The sequence below is a fragment of the Pleurodeles waltl genome, chromosome 4_1 (assembly GCF_031143425.1).
Source record: "Pleurodeles waltl isolate 20211129_DDA chromosome 4_1, aPleWal1.hap1.20221129, whole genome shotgun sequence".
Classification (NCBI taxonomy): Eukaryota; Metazoa; Chordata; class Amphibia; order Caudata; family Salamandridae; genus Pleurodeles; species Pleurodeles waltl.
Window position 1 is genome coordinate 229,611,993 of NC_090442.1, and position 17,406 is coordinate 229,629,398.

Genomic DNA, 17,406 nt, shown 5'->3' on the forward strand with positions numbered 1-17,406 from the left:
ATGTCCCACGGTGTGAAGATCGTTGCAGATGAAATTTAGTGTTGGAAGGCACCAACAAGCCTCGTCTACGGCAAAAGTGTGTTTTTTCATCAAAATGGTGCTGGGTGGACCCGGGGGGGACCTGGGGGCCTCAACTCTGAGGAGGAAGAGAGGGCTCTCAGCACTTTAGAGAGCCCTCAGGATGCCAGCCAGCACCCCCAGAAGCTGCAGGATCAGAGTTCAAAGGAGGTGCAAAATGCGGTTGATGCAGCACAACAAAAAGGTCCCACACCGCCGGAGAACAACTCAGCGAGTTGACTGTCACAGGGTGGAGTGCTGGGGACCTGGGCCAGGCTGTGCACAAAGGAATTTTGCAAAGAGTGCACAGAGGTCTCAGGAGGTGAAGAAGACACAAAACACAGGGGTACCATCGTTCTCGGGGAAGGCAAGGTCTTACCTCTTCCAAATTGCGTCAGCAGGACCTCAGGACACTCTATGTCGATGATGTCCACCTTCTGTGTCCTTAGGAGCACGCTTGTTGCCATGAGAGGAGTCCCAGAGTACCTGTTGTCGCATTTGAAGGTGCGTGCTTGGAGCAGGGGAGTGATTCTGTCACTCCACAGGAGATTTCTTTGGTTCTTGTGGTGCAGGATGAAGACAAGGAGTCCCCAGAGTGTGCACACCTTGGAAACTGTTGCAGTTGCTGACTTGGAGATGAGGTTGCTGAAGAAAAGTGTCTCTTGTAGACACTTTGTTGCAGGGTTTCTTGGAGCAGGCTGCGGTTGATCCAAGGTCAGAGGATGCTGAAGTTGTTAGAGGATTCCTGAAGGAAACTTGCAAGCAGAATCTGAAGAGACCCTAAATAGCCTTGAGAAGTGGATTGGCTATCTTATCAGGTATGGACCCAATCAGGAGGGGTCTCTGACGTCACCTGCCGGCACTGGCCACTCATAGGCCTCCAGAGTGCCCCCACACCTTGCAAAGCAAGATGGCTGAAGTCTGAAGTCTGGGACACACTGGAGGAGCTCTAGGCACCACCCCTGGGGGGGGGGGGGGGGGGGTGGGGGGGGGGTGATTGGCAGGGGAGTGATCACTCCCCTTTCCTTTGTCCAGCTTCCCGCGAGAGCAGGGGGGGCCCTGAACTGGTGTATACTGGTTCATGCAAGGAGGGCACCATCTGCACCTTTCAAAGCATTTCCAGAGGCTAGGGGAGGCTACCCCTTCCCAGCCTGTAACACCCATTTCGAAAGGGAGAGGGAGTAACACCCTGCTCTCAGAGGAAATGCTTTGTTCTGCCTTCCTGGGACTGAGATGCCCAGACCCCAGGAGGGCAGAACCCCATCTGAGGCTTGCACTGCAGCTACAGCTGCTGCCACCTCACAGAGAGCTGGTTGGCAGTACTGGGGGTCCATGGTGGAGCCCCCATGATGCATGGAATTGGCTCCCCAATACCAGATTCGGAATGAGGGGACAATTCCACGATCTTAGACATTTACCATGGCCACATTCAGAGTTAGCATTGTGAAGCTACATATAGGTATTGACCTTTGTGTAGTGCATGCGTGTAATGGCATCCCGCACTCACAAAGTCCAGGGAAATGGCCCTGAACTATGTGGGGGCACATTTGCTAGTGCAAGGGTATCCTCACACTTAGTAACTTTTCAACTAACCTTTAGCAAGTGAAGGTTAGACATTTAGGTGACTTATAAGTTACTTAAGTGCAGTGAAAATGGCTGTGAAATAGGGTGTGCACTATTTCACGCAGGCTGCAGTGGCAGTCCTGTGTAAGGGTTTGTCTGAGCTCCCTAAGGGTGGCAAAATAAATGCTGCAGCCCATATGGATCTCCTGGAACCCCAATGCCCTGGGTAACTAGGTACCATATACTAGGGAATTATAAGGTGGGTCCAGTATGCCAATTGAAACTGGGAAATTAAGTCACTGGCCTACAGTGACAAATTTAAAAGTAGAGAGCATAAGCACTGAAGTTCTGATTAGCAAAGCCTCAGTGACAGTTAGGAACTACACAGGCATACATATTAGGCCACAAACTATGAGCACTGGGGTCCTGGCTAGCAGGATCCCAGTGACAGTAAAAACACACTGACACGCACTCACAAACAGGCCAAAAGTGGGGGTAACCATGCTAGAAAGAGGCTGCTTCAGATGCACCTGACTATTTATTAAGAAGGTTGTAAAGAGGGCAAGCAGTGGTTGAAAAACTTGCATTAGACAGAGCCAGACATGCCTCCTCATCCATTACCCTCAGGGAACTTCATTGGCTCCCTGTAAAGGGCAGCATCACATTTAAGTGAATACGCATTGTCAATAAGGCAATAAAAGGACCAGGACCCAGACTATTGCAAAAAAAAAAAAAAAATTAAACACTACATTCCTATAAGGAACCTACATTCTTCTATTGCTTATTAACTTTGCATTCCAAAATTTCAAAAAGTAAGACAGGGTGGCCGGGCCTTCTTAGTAAAGGCGACACAAATTTAGAATAAGCCGCCAGCTCCTTTAAGAGCTAGTAAAAAAGTATTTTACAGTTTAGTAGGACTATGAAAACATGGCTCTTCCCCAAGTAGAAAGACAACATATGGAATGTTCGTGTCAGATCTGGGTTCTGTTAATTATGTCCATCTAAGAAAGTCCCTTTGTTGGTAGCCGTGCTCTGTTGGTTCTCTAAAACATCCCTGGAAAGGTAATTAGTGCACGGATACCTTTCAGATGAAAGTTGCGCCATATAAACATAATCAATAAGACGGATAACAGCTGTGATGGAAGTAGTGTGCTAAGTAAGGAAAGACCTAAGGAATAAGCATTCTAAACGCAGCAGTAAGCTTTGCAATCATCTTTCGGATGTGTTTGAAGTCCAGCAGCGAAGCTCCGACAGCTTGTGCGCTCTGCAGCAGGATGAAAACATAAGTTGTAAGGATGCGCAGATAACGTAATTTGAGCTATTCAGAAACGGTTCCCGAAGATGCACGTTTGTTTTTTAACTGGACGGTCATTCACAGCAAGTCCTGTAACGTGATAGAGCCAACCAGGAACACTTCCAGGGTCCTAGGATCAGAAGCAAGTCTGCATATACTACTCTCGAGCCTAGGCACACTTGTGGTGCTGTGAAACTGAAACGAGCTCTTCTGAACTGCTCTCTGCAGCAACAAGTCCTTTGAGGGGCCAACACCTCCAACCTGGAGGCCAGGGCCATCCATCAAGGGGAGCCTTTGGCCTCTGTACTATCAGCAGCAAATGTAAGCCCTATATTTTGTCCAGCGATCTGTGCATATTCAGCTAAAAAGGATCCAAGTAAACGTTTCTCAACCCGAGGTGAATTTGTTTTGGTGGCCAGATAAAAATACAGGCTGGCACAGCCCTTCCCACCCCATCTACAACCCTAGGTTTTTGTGCTATATTTTCAAGATTTTGCTGCTAAAATAGACACCCCACACATAGCCCTTGCACAAATCAAACATTACTTGTCTCACTTTGGCATGAAAGGCTGTGTACTACAGCAACAACTTATGCTCTTGGCAGAGATTTGGTCTAGTAGCAAAGTTCCCGACCTAACCCATGAACAAAAAAAATGTAAGTGATTATTCTTCTAAATTACCGTCAGATGCTACATTTCAGCAAAGTTACATGTGATAACTGGCCCAGAAAGGAACTAGAACCAGCACTGCAAAAAAAAAAAAAAAAAAAAAAAAAAAAAAATCTGCTGCTGCCCTGCAAAATTCAGTCTAGGGAGCATGCTCGACTCGCATGTGGATGCAGGAAGTAGGTCCACCAACACTGAATCATTGCTTCTCCAAACCAGTAAGGGTCAACTGGACGCAAGAGAACTGAACAAAGAGCATGTAAATGCCATGGAAGATGAAGCAGATGAAGGCAAAATCTAAAGTCCAGAATAGCACAGCTTTTGAAATTCTGTGGCCAGGATACATTGACCATCACTGTCAGCTAGTACATCAACATTTTGCCAGTAATAGATGCTCAATATGTACCTCTGCTAGCGGTAGAAATGGGTGTAAAAGAGGGGAAGCGGTTTCAAAATCTCCATTGCTGCTCTTTGCAACAAGAGAGCTCAGTTCCAGTGACCTTATCTGGTCTTGCACTTCTGGGTAACATAGCAGATACTCATTTTACAGGCTATGGAAATCACATATAAGTGTCCTCTAGATCAGAGGCAAGATGCCAGAATCCCCAGTGCTAGAGCATATCATGGAAAATGTTGACAAGGTAGCCTGTACATTGGTCATGTTGTAAAACACGGATGCTAGAAACCCAGTAATGGAGGGGAAGCATTCTTTACAACATGGCCTTTACCACGCAATGCCTTTACAGTGAAATGTAAAGTATATGTATGTGTTAGAGTTTAGGGGTGGGTTGGGATATTTGGTAATAAGGGTCATTTTAGGGTTGCGTAAGGATATTTTTAGTTTTTAGGGTGGGTAAAGGTATGGAGTGGCAAGGGTATTTTGTATGGTTTAGGGATGGGTGAGGGCATTGGTGTTAAGGATGTTTTAGGGTGGGTAAGGGTATTTGGGTGCTAAGAGTATTTAAGGTTTAGAGGAGGGTAAAGGTATTTTTTAAGTTTAGAGGTGGGTGAGGGTATTGGGCTGTAAGGGGATTTTTAAGGGTTTAGGGGTGGGTGATGGTATTGGGTGGCAAGTTTTTTTTTTTTTTTTTTTACAGTTTAAGGTGGGTAATGCTATTTGGTGGTAAAGATTTTTTATTAAATGTATTTTTAGAGTTTATGGTGGATAAAGGTGTTTGGGTGGTAAGGGTATTAAGGGTTTAAGGTGGGTAGGGGTATTTAGGACTAAGCAAATTGTTTAGGGTAGGTGCATTTGAGGCATAGGGTCAAAAAGGGAATTCATAATAGGGGTTTCACCTACCCGATATATACTTAGTTTTTAGTTGTAAAAGCATGCGTGGTAAAGGCATTCGCTGTAAATGGGGTTTCTAGTTGGCTAAGGCATACACCTTAGTCAGGCAGAACCCGCCACTAGTGAGGCTAAGTCAGATCCACACAAGAACCTGTGCTCTCCCTCTGGTAGCTTGGCACAGAGAATGCAGGCTTATCAGAGAGGCAATGTGTAAAGTATTTGTGCAATACAAGTGTTACAGCAACAGTGAAAATGCCAGAAAATGACTACACCAGATTAGAAAAATAGGTAATCTTTATATTACTTAGTTATAACCAAAACAACAAAAACAGTAAGTACACCTTAATTATGGCAAGGATAATAGGTGTTCAGTCTCTCTCGAAGGAGGTATGCATGTGACTAGTGCAATTACACCCAAAGCTAGCAGTGTTCGCGCAGGTTTACATGTAAAGCAGAAGGTTTCTTGATTTAGTTCCACGCTGTCCATAATGAGTTGTTTTGCAGGAAAACAGGGCATCCTGTGGTATCAGTGCTAGCGCATGGTCAAGAGAGGATTGGCACACTCTGAACCCCAATACGTGGGGAGCAGGCCTCCCCTTTAACAGCAGCCACCCAGTAGCAGCACTAGCATGTGTTGTAGCTAGCCGGCATGGCAATGACGACTATAATGGGGAGGGAGTGGAGCACACAGGGGACAGAGAGGTACAGTGAGTGGACCCAAATGATACCTTAGGTCCTGCAATATGTTTTACCCGATTCTGGGCCGTGGAGGGGTCTGCATGTGCTCTGAACACCAGAGGCTCCACAAGACTGGAGGCGGGGGGGAGAAAGGGACAGCATCTGCAGTGGCACCTAACAGTTTTTGAATGTCACAGTCCTCCCCTCAGGCTGGTCCAGGTGTAGGGGTATGGGCAGAATCTTCAGTGATGCCTAGAGAGGCCACCCGAGACAGTATCACATGATGAGGGCTGATGAAGTGTCAGCAAGCACAGAATCACTAGGCAACGTAACGGTCACTTTCCCTGCTTTCTCTTGGTGCCGCTGCATACTTGGGTGCAAAAGTTGTCGATTCCAATCGGTGCTTCAGCGCAAAAGCTATGTTGTGAAGTTTTGCAGGCCACCAAACAGTCTATAGGTGAATGTAGTCTTTTTCAGTCCCAGGGGGGCAGCCAGCAAGCCCTGGGAGTTCTTTATATCACGAGGAAGTAGATAGCAGACTCAGTCCTCCTTCACTGTAGAGGTAGTAGGCCAACACAGCAGAGAACAGTGCTAAGTAGCAGTCCTTCCTGGCAGTGTAGCTCCTCTTAGTTGCATAGTCTCTGCAGGACACCAAAGTAGTGACTTGTTGGGGTTTAGGGTCCAGTACTTATACCCAAAAAAGCCTTTGATGTGGGAAACACGCCAAAGAAGTGCTCTAAAGTGCACAAGGGTCCTTTTCATTCTATTCATGTTTGCCAGGCTACCTGTAGGGGGTAATCAATCCTTTGTGTGGAGCCAGGACACCACCTTTTGAAGGGCAAGTGCAAATCACTCCCCTTCGCTCAGCCCAGGAAGCACCATCAGTATGCAGATTATTGCAGATGCAGCTGAGTGTTTTTCACATGTTAACCTATGGGAGGGATAGGCATTGCAAAAGTGGAAAAAGAATGTAAGATAAACTAAGTACACGTCCAACTTTTAAGTATACTGCGTCCTGCCCTTGGGGCTAACCAGGGCGTACCTTAAGGGTGACATATGTAATAAAAATGAATGTGTGAGCCCGGCAAGTGTGTACACTTGCCAGGTCGAAATGGCAGTTTAAAACTGCACCCACAGGCTCTGCAGTGGCAGGCCCGAGACATGTTTGGAAGGATAATTTAGTGGGTGGCACAATCAGGGCTGTAGGCCCACTAGTAGCATTTAATTTACACACCCTGGGCACACATACTGAACTTTACAAGGGGCTTGGAATTAAACTAAATATGCCAATTGTGAATGAGCCAGTGTTACCTTGTTTTAAACTACACAGCACCTGCACTTTAGCACTGGTCTCCACAGAATCCTTAAGGCCAGCAAAAATGAGTCAGAAAAACAGGAGATCAGAGGGCAAAAAGTTAAGTGGAAACCACGCCAAGGATGCTAGGTCTAATAAGGACCATTGTTAAGTAAAATTACATTATCTTGCAGTACTAAGTGCAGCTTGCCTGGATCCACATTCTGTGGGATATTGAAGCACCACTGCAATGCAAGCACACACATTGCCGTGGTTTGCCCAGCACAAAAACACAATCTATGCTGCATAGATTTGTATAGCACTACTGTCATGTTATACAACATTATCCAAATATCTATAGCTCTATTGCAAGAATCACAGTCAACTTGAGACTACACTAGAATGTTCACCCTACTTTTCTTGCTCACCTACTCACTGGGCTGGAGCTATAGCTTATCAGGCATGCCACTGCAGGTATTCTGCACAGTCATCAATGGAGAGGCACTACTGCTCCCAAGTACAAATTATTAGTAGGCTACTGCGTATTAGGCGCCCATGATTTTTGTTTTTAGCTCTTGCTTGACAGTGCAACTGTCTCTAGACAATACCTAATTAACAGAAAAATAACTTTCAGAAGTTCATGAGAGAGGGTCATAGGCTCTGCTCACATATTGGTTTCTTTATTACAGTAGTTTAGGTAGCAGTTAAGTGCTTCCACGGAAAAATAGTTCTTGTATTGCACTTTTTGCTTTGTGGGACTTTTTTTTTTTAGCAAGTGCTTTGTTGACTATAGTGTCAAGCCAATGATCAAGACTATGGCCCTCATTCTGACCTTGGCGGTCGGCGGAGAGGCGGCGGTCGGACCGCGAACAGACCGGCGGTCAGAAAAATGGCATTCTGACCGCGGCGGTCACCGCCGCGATTGACCGCCGCTTCCCCACTCCGCCCGCCACGGCGGTCATGACCGCCGGGCTGGAGTTTGCACACTCCGGCCCGGCGGTCGTCCCAAGACCGCCAACGGTATCATGACCCTGCCTACCGCCGCGGTTTCTGGCGGTCGGGAACCGCCATGCGAACCATGGCGGTAAGCACTATCGGGGCCAGGGAATTCCTTCCCTGGCACTGATAGGGGTCTCCCCCACCCCCCCACTACCCACCGAGTCCTCCCCCCACACCCTCCACCCCCCTGCCACCCCCCCAGAGGTGGTACGAACCCCCTCCCCACCCCGACATGCACATACATGCACCCCGACATGCACACACCCCCAACATGCACATATACACACCCCCTACACACACATACACAACGGGGACACATACCCACACACACATGCAGACATGCGCACCTGCTGAACAGCACACATTACCCATAGACACAGCAGCACCCCCCGCCCGCATACACGCACTCACACACCCCCTCTACACACTCACACGCACACCCCCGTGCACGCCCACATCACACAACACCCCCCCTCCCCCTCCCCTCACGGACAGTCAACTTACCTTGTGCGTTGGTCCTCCGGGAGGGGACGGGAGCCATGGGGAGGTGACCGCCAACAGAACACCGCCAACAGAAGACCGCCACACAGATATGTGGGTCGTAATTCTGTGGGCGGTGTTCTGCTGGCGTGGCGGTGGAGGTTCACCAGTCTCCACTTTTCCGCCGGCCGCCAGTGTGGCTGCTGGCGGTTTCCCGGCGGAACGCTCCCAGCGGTCGGAATGCGCACAGCGGCATACCGACGCGGTCGGCGGTCTTCACCGCGGCGGTAACTCGGCGGTCTCGCGAAAAGACCGCCAAGGTCAGAATGAGGGCCTATATGTGTAATTGGTTTATCTTGAAAAGTACAATAAAGACAGGAGCCATAATATGTATTGTGAAACGCAAATGTTGAAGCCAAGCATTTTTGGGTGGATTTGTATTTCAATGTATTAAAATCTACAGATATATGTTTTGTTACTTGGAGAGTCACAGATTACTGTTGTAACCGTTTGGGTGTTGATTACTACCTCTGACACTCCATGTGGAAATGAAGAGTTGCATACAGATAATCCTTGTTAGATGTTTGAGGAGATTGGCTGTAAGCTGGATGGTTGCCATTTGAGAAGGCTTACGCTGAATACATGAATTGGTTATGGTGGCAAGCCAATGAAGGTAAGATGACCTGTTGGTTCACTAGAAAAATTTCTATTCAATGCAATAGGTCTCATCCGTTTATCATGAAAAGCTGTGACAAACTCAGTAAACCTGGTTGACTGTATGCTGGATGGTTGCCATTTGAGAAGGCTTATGCGGACTACTGAATGCATGAATTGTTTATGGTGGCAAGCCAATGAAGGTAAAGTGCCCTGTTGGTTCACTAGGAAAATTTCTATTCAATGCCATAGGTCTTACCAGTTTATTATGAAAAGCTGTGACAAACTCAGTAAACCTGTTTTTTTTTTTTTTTTTTTAATTGTGAAAAGCACGTGTTAAAGCCAATAAGCATCTAAAAAGTGGAACATTAACACTGTGTTAGAAGCTGTAACAAGCAGTTTGGTTATATGACATTTTACAAATTACTATAATTGGCAAGGTTTTGGTGCCACCCCCTCTGAAAAACTTGGGGGGGGGGGGGGGGTGGGAGCAGAAAAGTTTCACTGCAAATCCTTCTTTGCCCTTTTGCGAAGGGTTGCATATTTTTGCAAACTATACTTTTGTAGGGATTTGTAATTCTGTAACTGAATGCATACTGTCACATTCCTTATGTGTGACCTACTTATTATGAAAAGTGAAAGAGCCATTAAGCCTGATTTTATACACTGTGAAAACTTAACCGCATTAGATTTTTTAAGAGAGGATTGTTACACTGTGCTAAAGCCAGTAGACAGGTACGTTCTTACACAGGATCTCAAAATTACCTCAGCAGGCAAGGATGGTGGTGTTATTATGCTTCATTGACAAATCCTAATAGAAAAGGATTTGCCCCGTAATTCTTGGTGGAAAATTTGACAGCCTCAGTGGACTGTCAGCGTTCCATAGTACATAGTAGCTTTGGGTTAGGCCTCTTCTGCCATTGGTTTGTATGAGTGCCATTTACACTTTGCTTGTATTCATGACAGTCTACAGCTTGAAGCAATTTGTCAGCCTGCTTCAGCCACTGTATTGCTCTGTGAGTGACAGCATTGGTCTGATAACATGCACGTCCACCTGAAAACAAGTGTGCTCTAGCGCCAGGACTAGTGGGCCAGTCTCATTTTTTCCCCTTTTATAATTCATTTCTTTTTATTCATTGGCTCTTTAGAGCATACTACATCCCCCAAGAGTGCTAACAGGCTGCTTGCATGCTGTTCATTTAATCAGCAGTATGCCTCATTCCATGCGGTCACTACCTCTAAAACAGCCCTTGCACACAAAAGCTGTCAGGCTTAGCGGCAATGTGTAAAGTGTTTAAGCAGTATCCCAAACTAATTTAGAATCAAGTACATTTCAATACCTAAAACGCCAGAACAACAAAAATCCAGTCAGTAAAACCAGGGATATTCAATTACAAAATTTTGAGTAGAAATTGCACCAAAAGCACAAAGAGCCATCTTTGGTTACCTTGTTACACCGGACTAGGGAAAAGTTACAGGTTCAGGCTGGCCACGATGGAGCACAGGCCACATACAGAGACTAAGTTAATCCCACTAAGTGCCATCTTCTGCCCTAAATGTGAAGCTTTGCATCCCTCAGCATCTGCTCCGATCAGGAGCTGTGCAGTGTTGCAATGCAAAACCCTGCATAGAGTTGTATCACGCTACATCCATTCTAATTAAGAGCTGAGAGGGATGCAATGTGAGGTCCTGCATTGCATCGTGCTGCATCAGGTCCGATGAGGCCGCAGATCAGGAGACGCGATGTGAGATCCTGTGTTGAGCTGCATCAGGTTTGATGATCCCACATTTTAGGTAAAAAGAGGTCCACACTCTGATGCCAGGCAATGGTCAGGGCATAGGGAGGCAACTTTGGGGGACTCAGTCCAGGCAGAGGAAAGCAGCAGGGCTCAGGCAGTTCCAGTGATGCATGTCAGCTCAATAGTTGAGAAGGAGGCCTCTGAAGTTTGAGTCCATGTAGCACACAGGAGGGCAACTAACCAACCCTTGGAGCCACTTTCAGTAGCCTAGGATGAAGGCAAGCAGGTCTAATATTCCTTCTGAAACCCCAAAGCAGTCCTTCTGTAACTTAGAGGAGACGATTGAGAAAAAGAACGAAAGTGTTTATGGTGGGGGAATTCTCTGCCCTACCCAAACATTTATTTCTGGAAAGTTCTTCCTCTGGCAAGGCTCAAAACTGCCTTAGGGTCACAAAAGGCAGGACAGACCTGGTGTCAGGTTCCCTTGCGCATACAGGAGGGAAAGTCCTTTGAAGGGAGATTGGGGTTGGGTACAGCTCCTCCCAAGCCATCCAGCTAGGATGTCTCATCCTGTTCACACCTAAGACCTCAGTGTGTCACTGCCTGGAAAGAATACGCAGACCTCAACAGCAGAGTCATTCACAATCATGTGTCTAGGAGATTGGCAGAAAGCACAAATGGCTGGAAAAAAAAGTCAGCTTTCAAAAAGTGGCCTTGTTAGAATTGTGACCACATATTAAACTTTACCATTAAAGAGGATTTTAAGTTACTATAAAGAATATGTACACAGCATGTCTCTGTCTGCTCCCAATCCTAAGTTAACACTTATTAAATGTAATAAGATAACCTAGTCTCTCAATGGGAAAGATGGGCCTTATAACAGTGAAAAACAACTTTAGGAGTTTTTCACTGCCAGGACACGTAAAATTGAAGTACACATGGCCTACCCTAATACAACGCACCCTGCCCTATACACTTAATAGGGCCTACCTTAAGGATGACCAATGTATTAAAAAGGAAGGTTAAGGCCTAGCAAAAGGTTTTGTTTACCAGGTCAAAACGACAGATTTAAAACTGTGGCACAGGCTGCAGTGGTATGTAGTGGGTGGCACTCTAAGTGCTACAGGCCTTGTAGTAGCATTTAATTTACAGGACCTGGAATAACAAGTACTCACAAGCAAATTAAATTTACCAGATAGGTGTTGGCTCAGTTTACTTTTTTTGGGAGGTGGAAGGGGTGAGGACAAGCACGTTAGCACTGGTTAGCAGAAGCCAATTAAAAAAAAAAAAAAAAAAAAAAACCCACACACACCACAACAAAAGAAATAAACAACAAGTCAGCAAAACAGGAGAAGTGAAGGGAAAAAGTTTGAGAGAATACAACACCGATGATGTAAGGTCTAACAGAATGGTATTGTCAATAGAATAAAACCGCCAGCCATGCAGTAACTTTAAAACAAGGACCCAAGGTACCAGTCCATAGCAAGATGGCCACTCACTACAACATTTTAATTACTTTTGTATGCGTTTGCTGTGCTTAGGCAGCAGCATGTTTCCCTTTAACTACTTTATTCTTCTACATTGTCTTGCACAGTTTATATTGTGGTTGTGCAAGGGGGTTGAGGCAAGTATTAATATGTAGGAAGATGAATGCAAGGAAGCGTGCATATTTAAGCATGTGTGTGACTGTGCCCGTCACTGACTGAAAAGGCACTTTCATTTACAAGTCAGTGCTATTAGCATTGTTAACACTTGTTTCTACTGTGGAGTTATTGCTCTTTGTTCACTCATAGGAAACCTTCAGAGTAAGTGTTCAGGTCGGGAGCTCTACCAGCATAGCTTCACATGTAGCTTGCTGTTGCTGCATGTTACATCAAGCAACCTAGAAAAATCACCAATGGACTGAGCAGAAGAAAGTTATCTTATGTAGGGGAAGGAAAAAAAGGCTAACACGTTAAACATTTATAAACACAAAAATAAATCAAGACCTGTTGACAAATCGGGTCTAATCTATACTGGTGTTCAACATTGGGATATTTCTTTAAAAAAAATGAAGTAAAACCCTCACCCTTACTGGGTGGCATGCTAAATCATAGCACCGCTGCTCAGTGTGGACGCAAGACTTGAATGGGACTCTTCCAGACTTAGCTAGATATCGGTAGCATCCTCCATTCTGTATTAAGTATATATGTTATGTGCTGAAAGTACTGCTTTGAGTGAAGGGAGAAAGTAAGCTGCTCAGTTGTGTGCAGGCGCTGGCAGGGATTGCAGCTAGGTTATGGACAATGCACTACTTCCAGCCCTAGAAGGGGTCCCCACGCTTGCAGGCCATAGCTAGCTGCAAACTGTACAATTTAGCATTATACATTACTATCATGCCCCCAACTGTATCAAACCTTGCTGCAACGGCAGCAACCATGAAAAGAACAGTAACTGCTACCACATCAGTGTGCAAAAAATAAAATGGTCTGGATGGGACCTTGTATAATTACCAGACCCTTGGAATATTTCAAATATTCAACTCATTTTGCTTTCTTAGTAAGACACCCTAGAAACAATGTTTATGATCAGATGGGGGTCCAGTGCTCACTGATGAGGCAGGTGTTTATTAAAGTAACAGGGGCAACAGCCCCAGATGCCACCCAGCACATAGTCAACAATAACTGCAAGCACAAATGGGACCGCTCAAATAACCACAGTCCAAAGCAGTAACTAAAGTTGATACCGCTGCAGTGACCAGAGCAGCGGCCACATTCCAAAAGCAGGGAATGCAGCAACAATCTCACACACACACGAGCAACATGGAGTCACAGCTGTGACCACAGGAACAGCAGCTTCAAGCACAGTATGTACTACAGCTTTGACAGAACTTCCCCACATCTATAACTGTGGCAGGGACACAGTTATGGCACAGCTTTCATCAAGACAGACCACATCAGAAACCAAAGCTACAACATCAAAAAGCACAGTTCATACCATAGAGGAGGTAACAGTACACAACAGCAACCACACCGGGAACTACAGCAAGAAGTACAACGATCACCAGAACATAAACAGGTACAACTCCAATGCATCACTGTTGTGACAGCAGCGACAGCCACGTCAACAGCAGCAACCACGGCAAGGACTACAGCTGTAATGACAGCATGGCAGGGACCAGAAAATTGACCACAACATCAACCAGAGATGCAACAATGGCATCTATCACAGGAAGGATCACAGCCACTGTGACAATATCAACAACAGCTACTACAAAAGTAGTAAACATAGCCAGGACCAGAGCACCAGCCACAGCTGTAGAGGCGGTAGGTTCCACAGCAGCCACAGAGACATGAACAACACTGCCAGGAGCAACAGAAATTACCAAAACGATAGCTGCAACACACATAGCTGTGTCACAACAGAGGCCACACCAAGTGCCACCAAAGTAGGGCTAACAGCAGCAAACAGTTGTACTACTGAGATAAGCAAAAGTGATAAGTTAAACGGTAAATTAGTCACAGATACTGCTAGGTGGCATCCTAGTCCATTTTTTCACACTTTGTCACTACAGACAGGGACCAATCTTAAGTAAAATCAATCTTGGTTCTGTCCTAAGAAACAGCGAAGCCCAAACTACTAAGCCTCCTCGGAGTATCCAAATGGGAACACAAGTAACCCCAGACCATTTTCAGTCTTCTGGGCCCCATCATTGAGGGGGGAACATGAATCCTATGACACAGTGAACACTGGCCCATGCCTGGATATACCCTTTGTATCTAGGGCACTTCACTGATAAAAACAGACAAAACACTGACATAGGCAAAGTTTTGGATGCAATGTTCCTATGTATATCAATACAGACATGCACAGACTTATGCTTCGTCTCTGCGCAGCCATTTTTTCTGCCCACGTATGTGCCCTCTTACTCCACAAGCCTGAGAAGTCATGCAGCAGGGTGCACAGGGGCCTTGCCTGTTTTGGTCTATTAAAGCCAGACATTGGTTTGACCAATGCTAGTTACTTTATACATACAATACCCGAAATTAACATTCTACTGATAACATGGCCAAACTCCATTTTTAAAGAGTCAGTTGTATGGTGTGGAACACTCTACTACAGTATTCAATGATTATGGTTTCTTACTCACTGAACAGACATTTTAGGAGCATGAAATAGTACAGCAGGGCATGGATGTTGGTTAATCCGCCTATCTGTGCTGCCTTCGTTCTATCTTGCTTGGGTCGTTTTAGGATGAAAATTAAGTCCTATGCAGAAAGTAAACACTGTTGTTGGGTCGCACTATCACTTGTTAGTAACTCTAATGTATCTTAAGTTCTCAAAGTTACCAGGGTCCTTTTCCTCAGTCCCTTGCTGCCCTCTTTAAAGCAAAATTGTGTCAGCTGAAGCAAACCAAGACTACAACTTCCAGAACGTATAACTTGTTAAAACAAAGCCCATGACTAGAAAGGTTGTGACACAGGCATATGGTACCCTTACAAAGGTGAATACACAGTTTACCCACGCACATTTAGACTGGTTTTCCAAAGTAAGAAAACATTTGGTGGTTCTTTTAAGAAATTGTAGGTCGACATTTTCATGATTTTATCATATCTGCACATTAGCATGATGTAGTACAGTAGAGGTATATTTACTTATGTTTCTTATTTAAACACCCCAAATTCTTTCTACAAGAGTAAATCGTATACGTTGTATCAATACCCAGACCAAAGTTGCTGACATTTGTTAAGCAAGTGGTCAGATAGCTAGCATCACTACCAGCCCTTTGGCTCCCTGTATTCCTTATTTCACTTAGGTATACAGTAACTCACCGAACCTATGTTTTATTTGACTTTGTGGGCAAGTTGTATCCCCAGTGTTGGTTCCATGCTCATTGGTGGTGTATAAGCAACTGAATGACTAACTCGGTGAACTCCATTATTCGTTTTTGTTCTTCTGGTTTTCTAGAGTTGTTTTAACTGCTTAGATTCTCTGGGGTGGCAATTGCTGCTTTTAGACAAGTAGTATTAACAATTTCTTATTATGGTTGAAAAATAAAGCTAAGCACATAATACTATAGTTTGAGGTATTAAAACCCTCCTAATCCAGAAATCCAGAACTGCAATGACAGATGAAGAAGAAAGATCCATCATTACTCACAACCAGATAGGGTAGAGCCATGGATATCCGGAATGAACCATGGTACAAGAGGCTTCGTGCCATGTTCAATTCCTTCAGTAGAGCCTGGCCACCGGCACTTTAAATGCTGCGAGGTTACTAACCGTGTTCACAATATCAAACATATGGGTATGTGAAATCGACTAATTTGTGGTCAAGCTGGGAAACCATTTCATGGAAATTTTGTGAAGTCACACAAATACAGTGAAACGTTATTGACATGTATCTCACATGAATTGTTAACGTAATAGCATATCCTGCAAAAAATATTCACATGAGAGCCAGGCAAGAGTCCGCAAAAATCGCACGCATAATTAACATTTCACCCTCACTTAAAAATTGAACTACAACTTCCAGAATACATTTGGCTGTTGGGAAAAACAAAAATAGCTGAAGGTGTTACATATACATACACAGAACTATCAATCAAGAACGAGTAAAGTTACACGATGACTCCTAGCTGCAAAGCTTCCGTCCTCGGTTTTTGTTTAATATTTTTACGCTTTTTAGGGTTGTTTGCAGTCTCGGTCACGTCAACTGAACCAGCGCCTTAAAAAATGATTTCTATGGGAAAGAAAGAAGGTGAAGCGTAGCACTCTTCGTACCACAGAGTCGTCTGGTAACTTTGTTTATGTGGCCACCTTCCCCTTACGCGAATGGAATTGAGGCAGCGAGAAAATTTAATTTAAACATTTGAAACAAACAAATAATAAGAGACCGACAATTCAGTGAAGGAACACAACTCGCAAAAGAAAAACAATTCTGCTACTTTCATAATCACGTAACCACATTACGAGCAAAGTCCCACTTCGAATAAATCCTGTGCTTCAGGCAAACAGTACTTCATATTTGTTTATCAAACGTTGGAGAACCTACCCTGTTGTAAATTCGAAAGGAGCAGCAGGAAAGACAGCAACAATTGGCTAGTTGTTGCCTTCATATTTAGACATAAAAACCTTGTTCCATAGAAGAAACCCAGGAAAGTTTAAGGGGACAACGCACAGACTCCTACTTTTCAGCAAAACACCTTTCTTACTTTAACCAGAAAGAACGCCACTTTGCTCGTCTCAGGTGTTTTAATAATGACTTGGGTGGATAGCTGACGAGCATCAGCTGGGCCAGGAACACGCATGCGGACGGCTTGACGTCACTAGGAGGTCACCGGAAGTGCAGCCGTTCCAAGGTAGGTCGTGATCCAGGTTCTTCACATTGTTATCTTCAGGTGTCAGAGCTTGGCGTTCACATAACCCCTCGGATTTTCATACACCGCTTCCCAGTTCATCGACCTGAGAGCAAACTAAAGGGAAATGCATTTTTGTAATGGCAAATACTATCTATATCGCATGTTCGTCTTGTATTGACATCTTGCAAGCTGTATAATGCAAATATTGCATTTCGTCAGTATTTTACTCTGTCTGAAGAATGAAATAAACATGCATATACCATTGTGTGCATAACCTCGACAGCAACATATTTTTATTGGGGTCTGCTGTTATTCGGCCGTCTCCTTTGAAGGTCAGAAGGCAGCGAGAATC

General features: G+C 44.9%; 1 protein-coding gene across 2 annotated transcripts in view; it reads right to left on the minus strand.

The window, feature by feature from the left end:
- The window catches only part of OVCH1 (ovochymase 1), a 1,177,845-nt gene extending 1,160,938 nt beyond the window's left edge, over positions 1-16,907 (minus strand). For both annotated transcript variants that reach the window (XM_069228188.1, XM_069228187.1), the window contains exon 1: positions 16,748-16,907. In XM_069228188.1, the coding sequence (XP_069084289.1) occupies positions 16,748-16,811 (64 nt within the window). In that variant the 5' untranslated portion in view covers positions 16,812-16,907. The remainder of the gene's footprint in view (positions 1-16,747) is intronic.
- Positions 16,908-17,406: the final 499 nt, after the last annotated feature.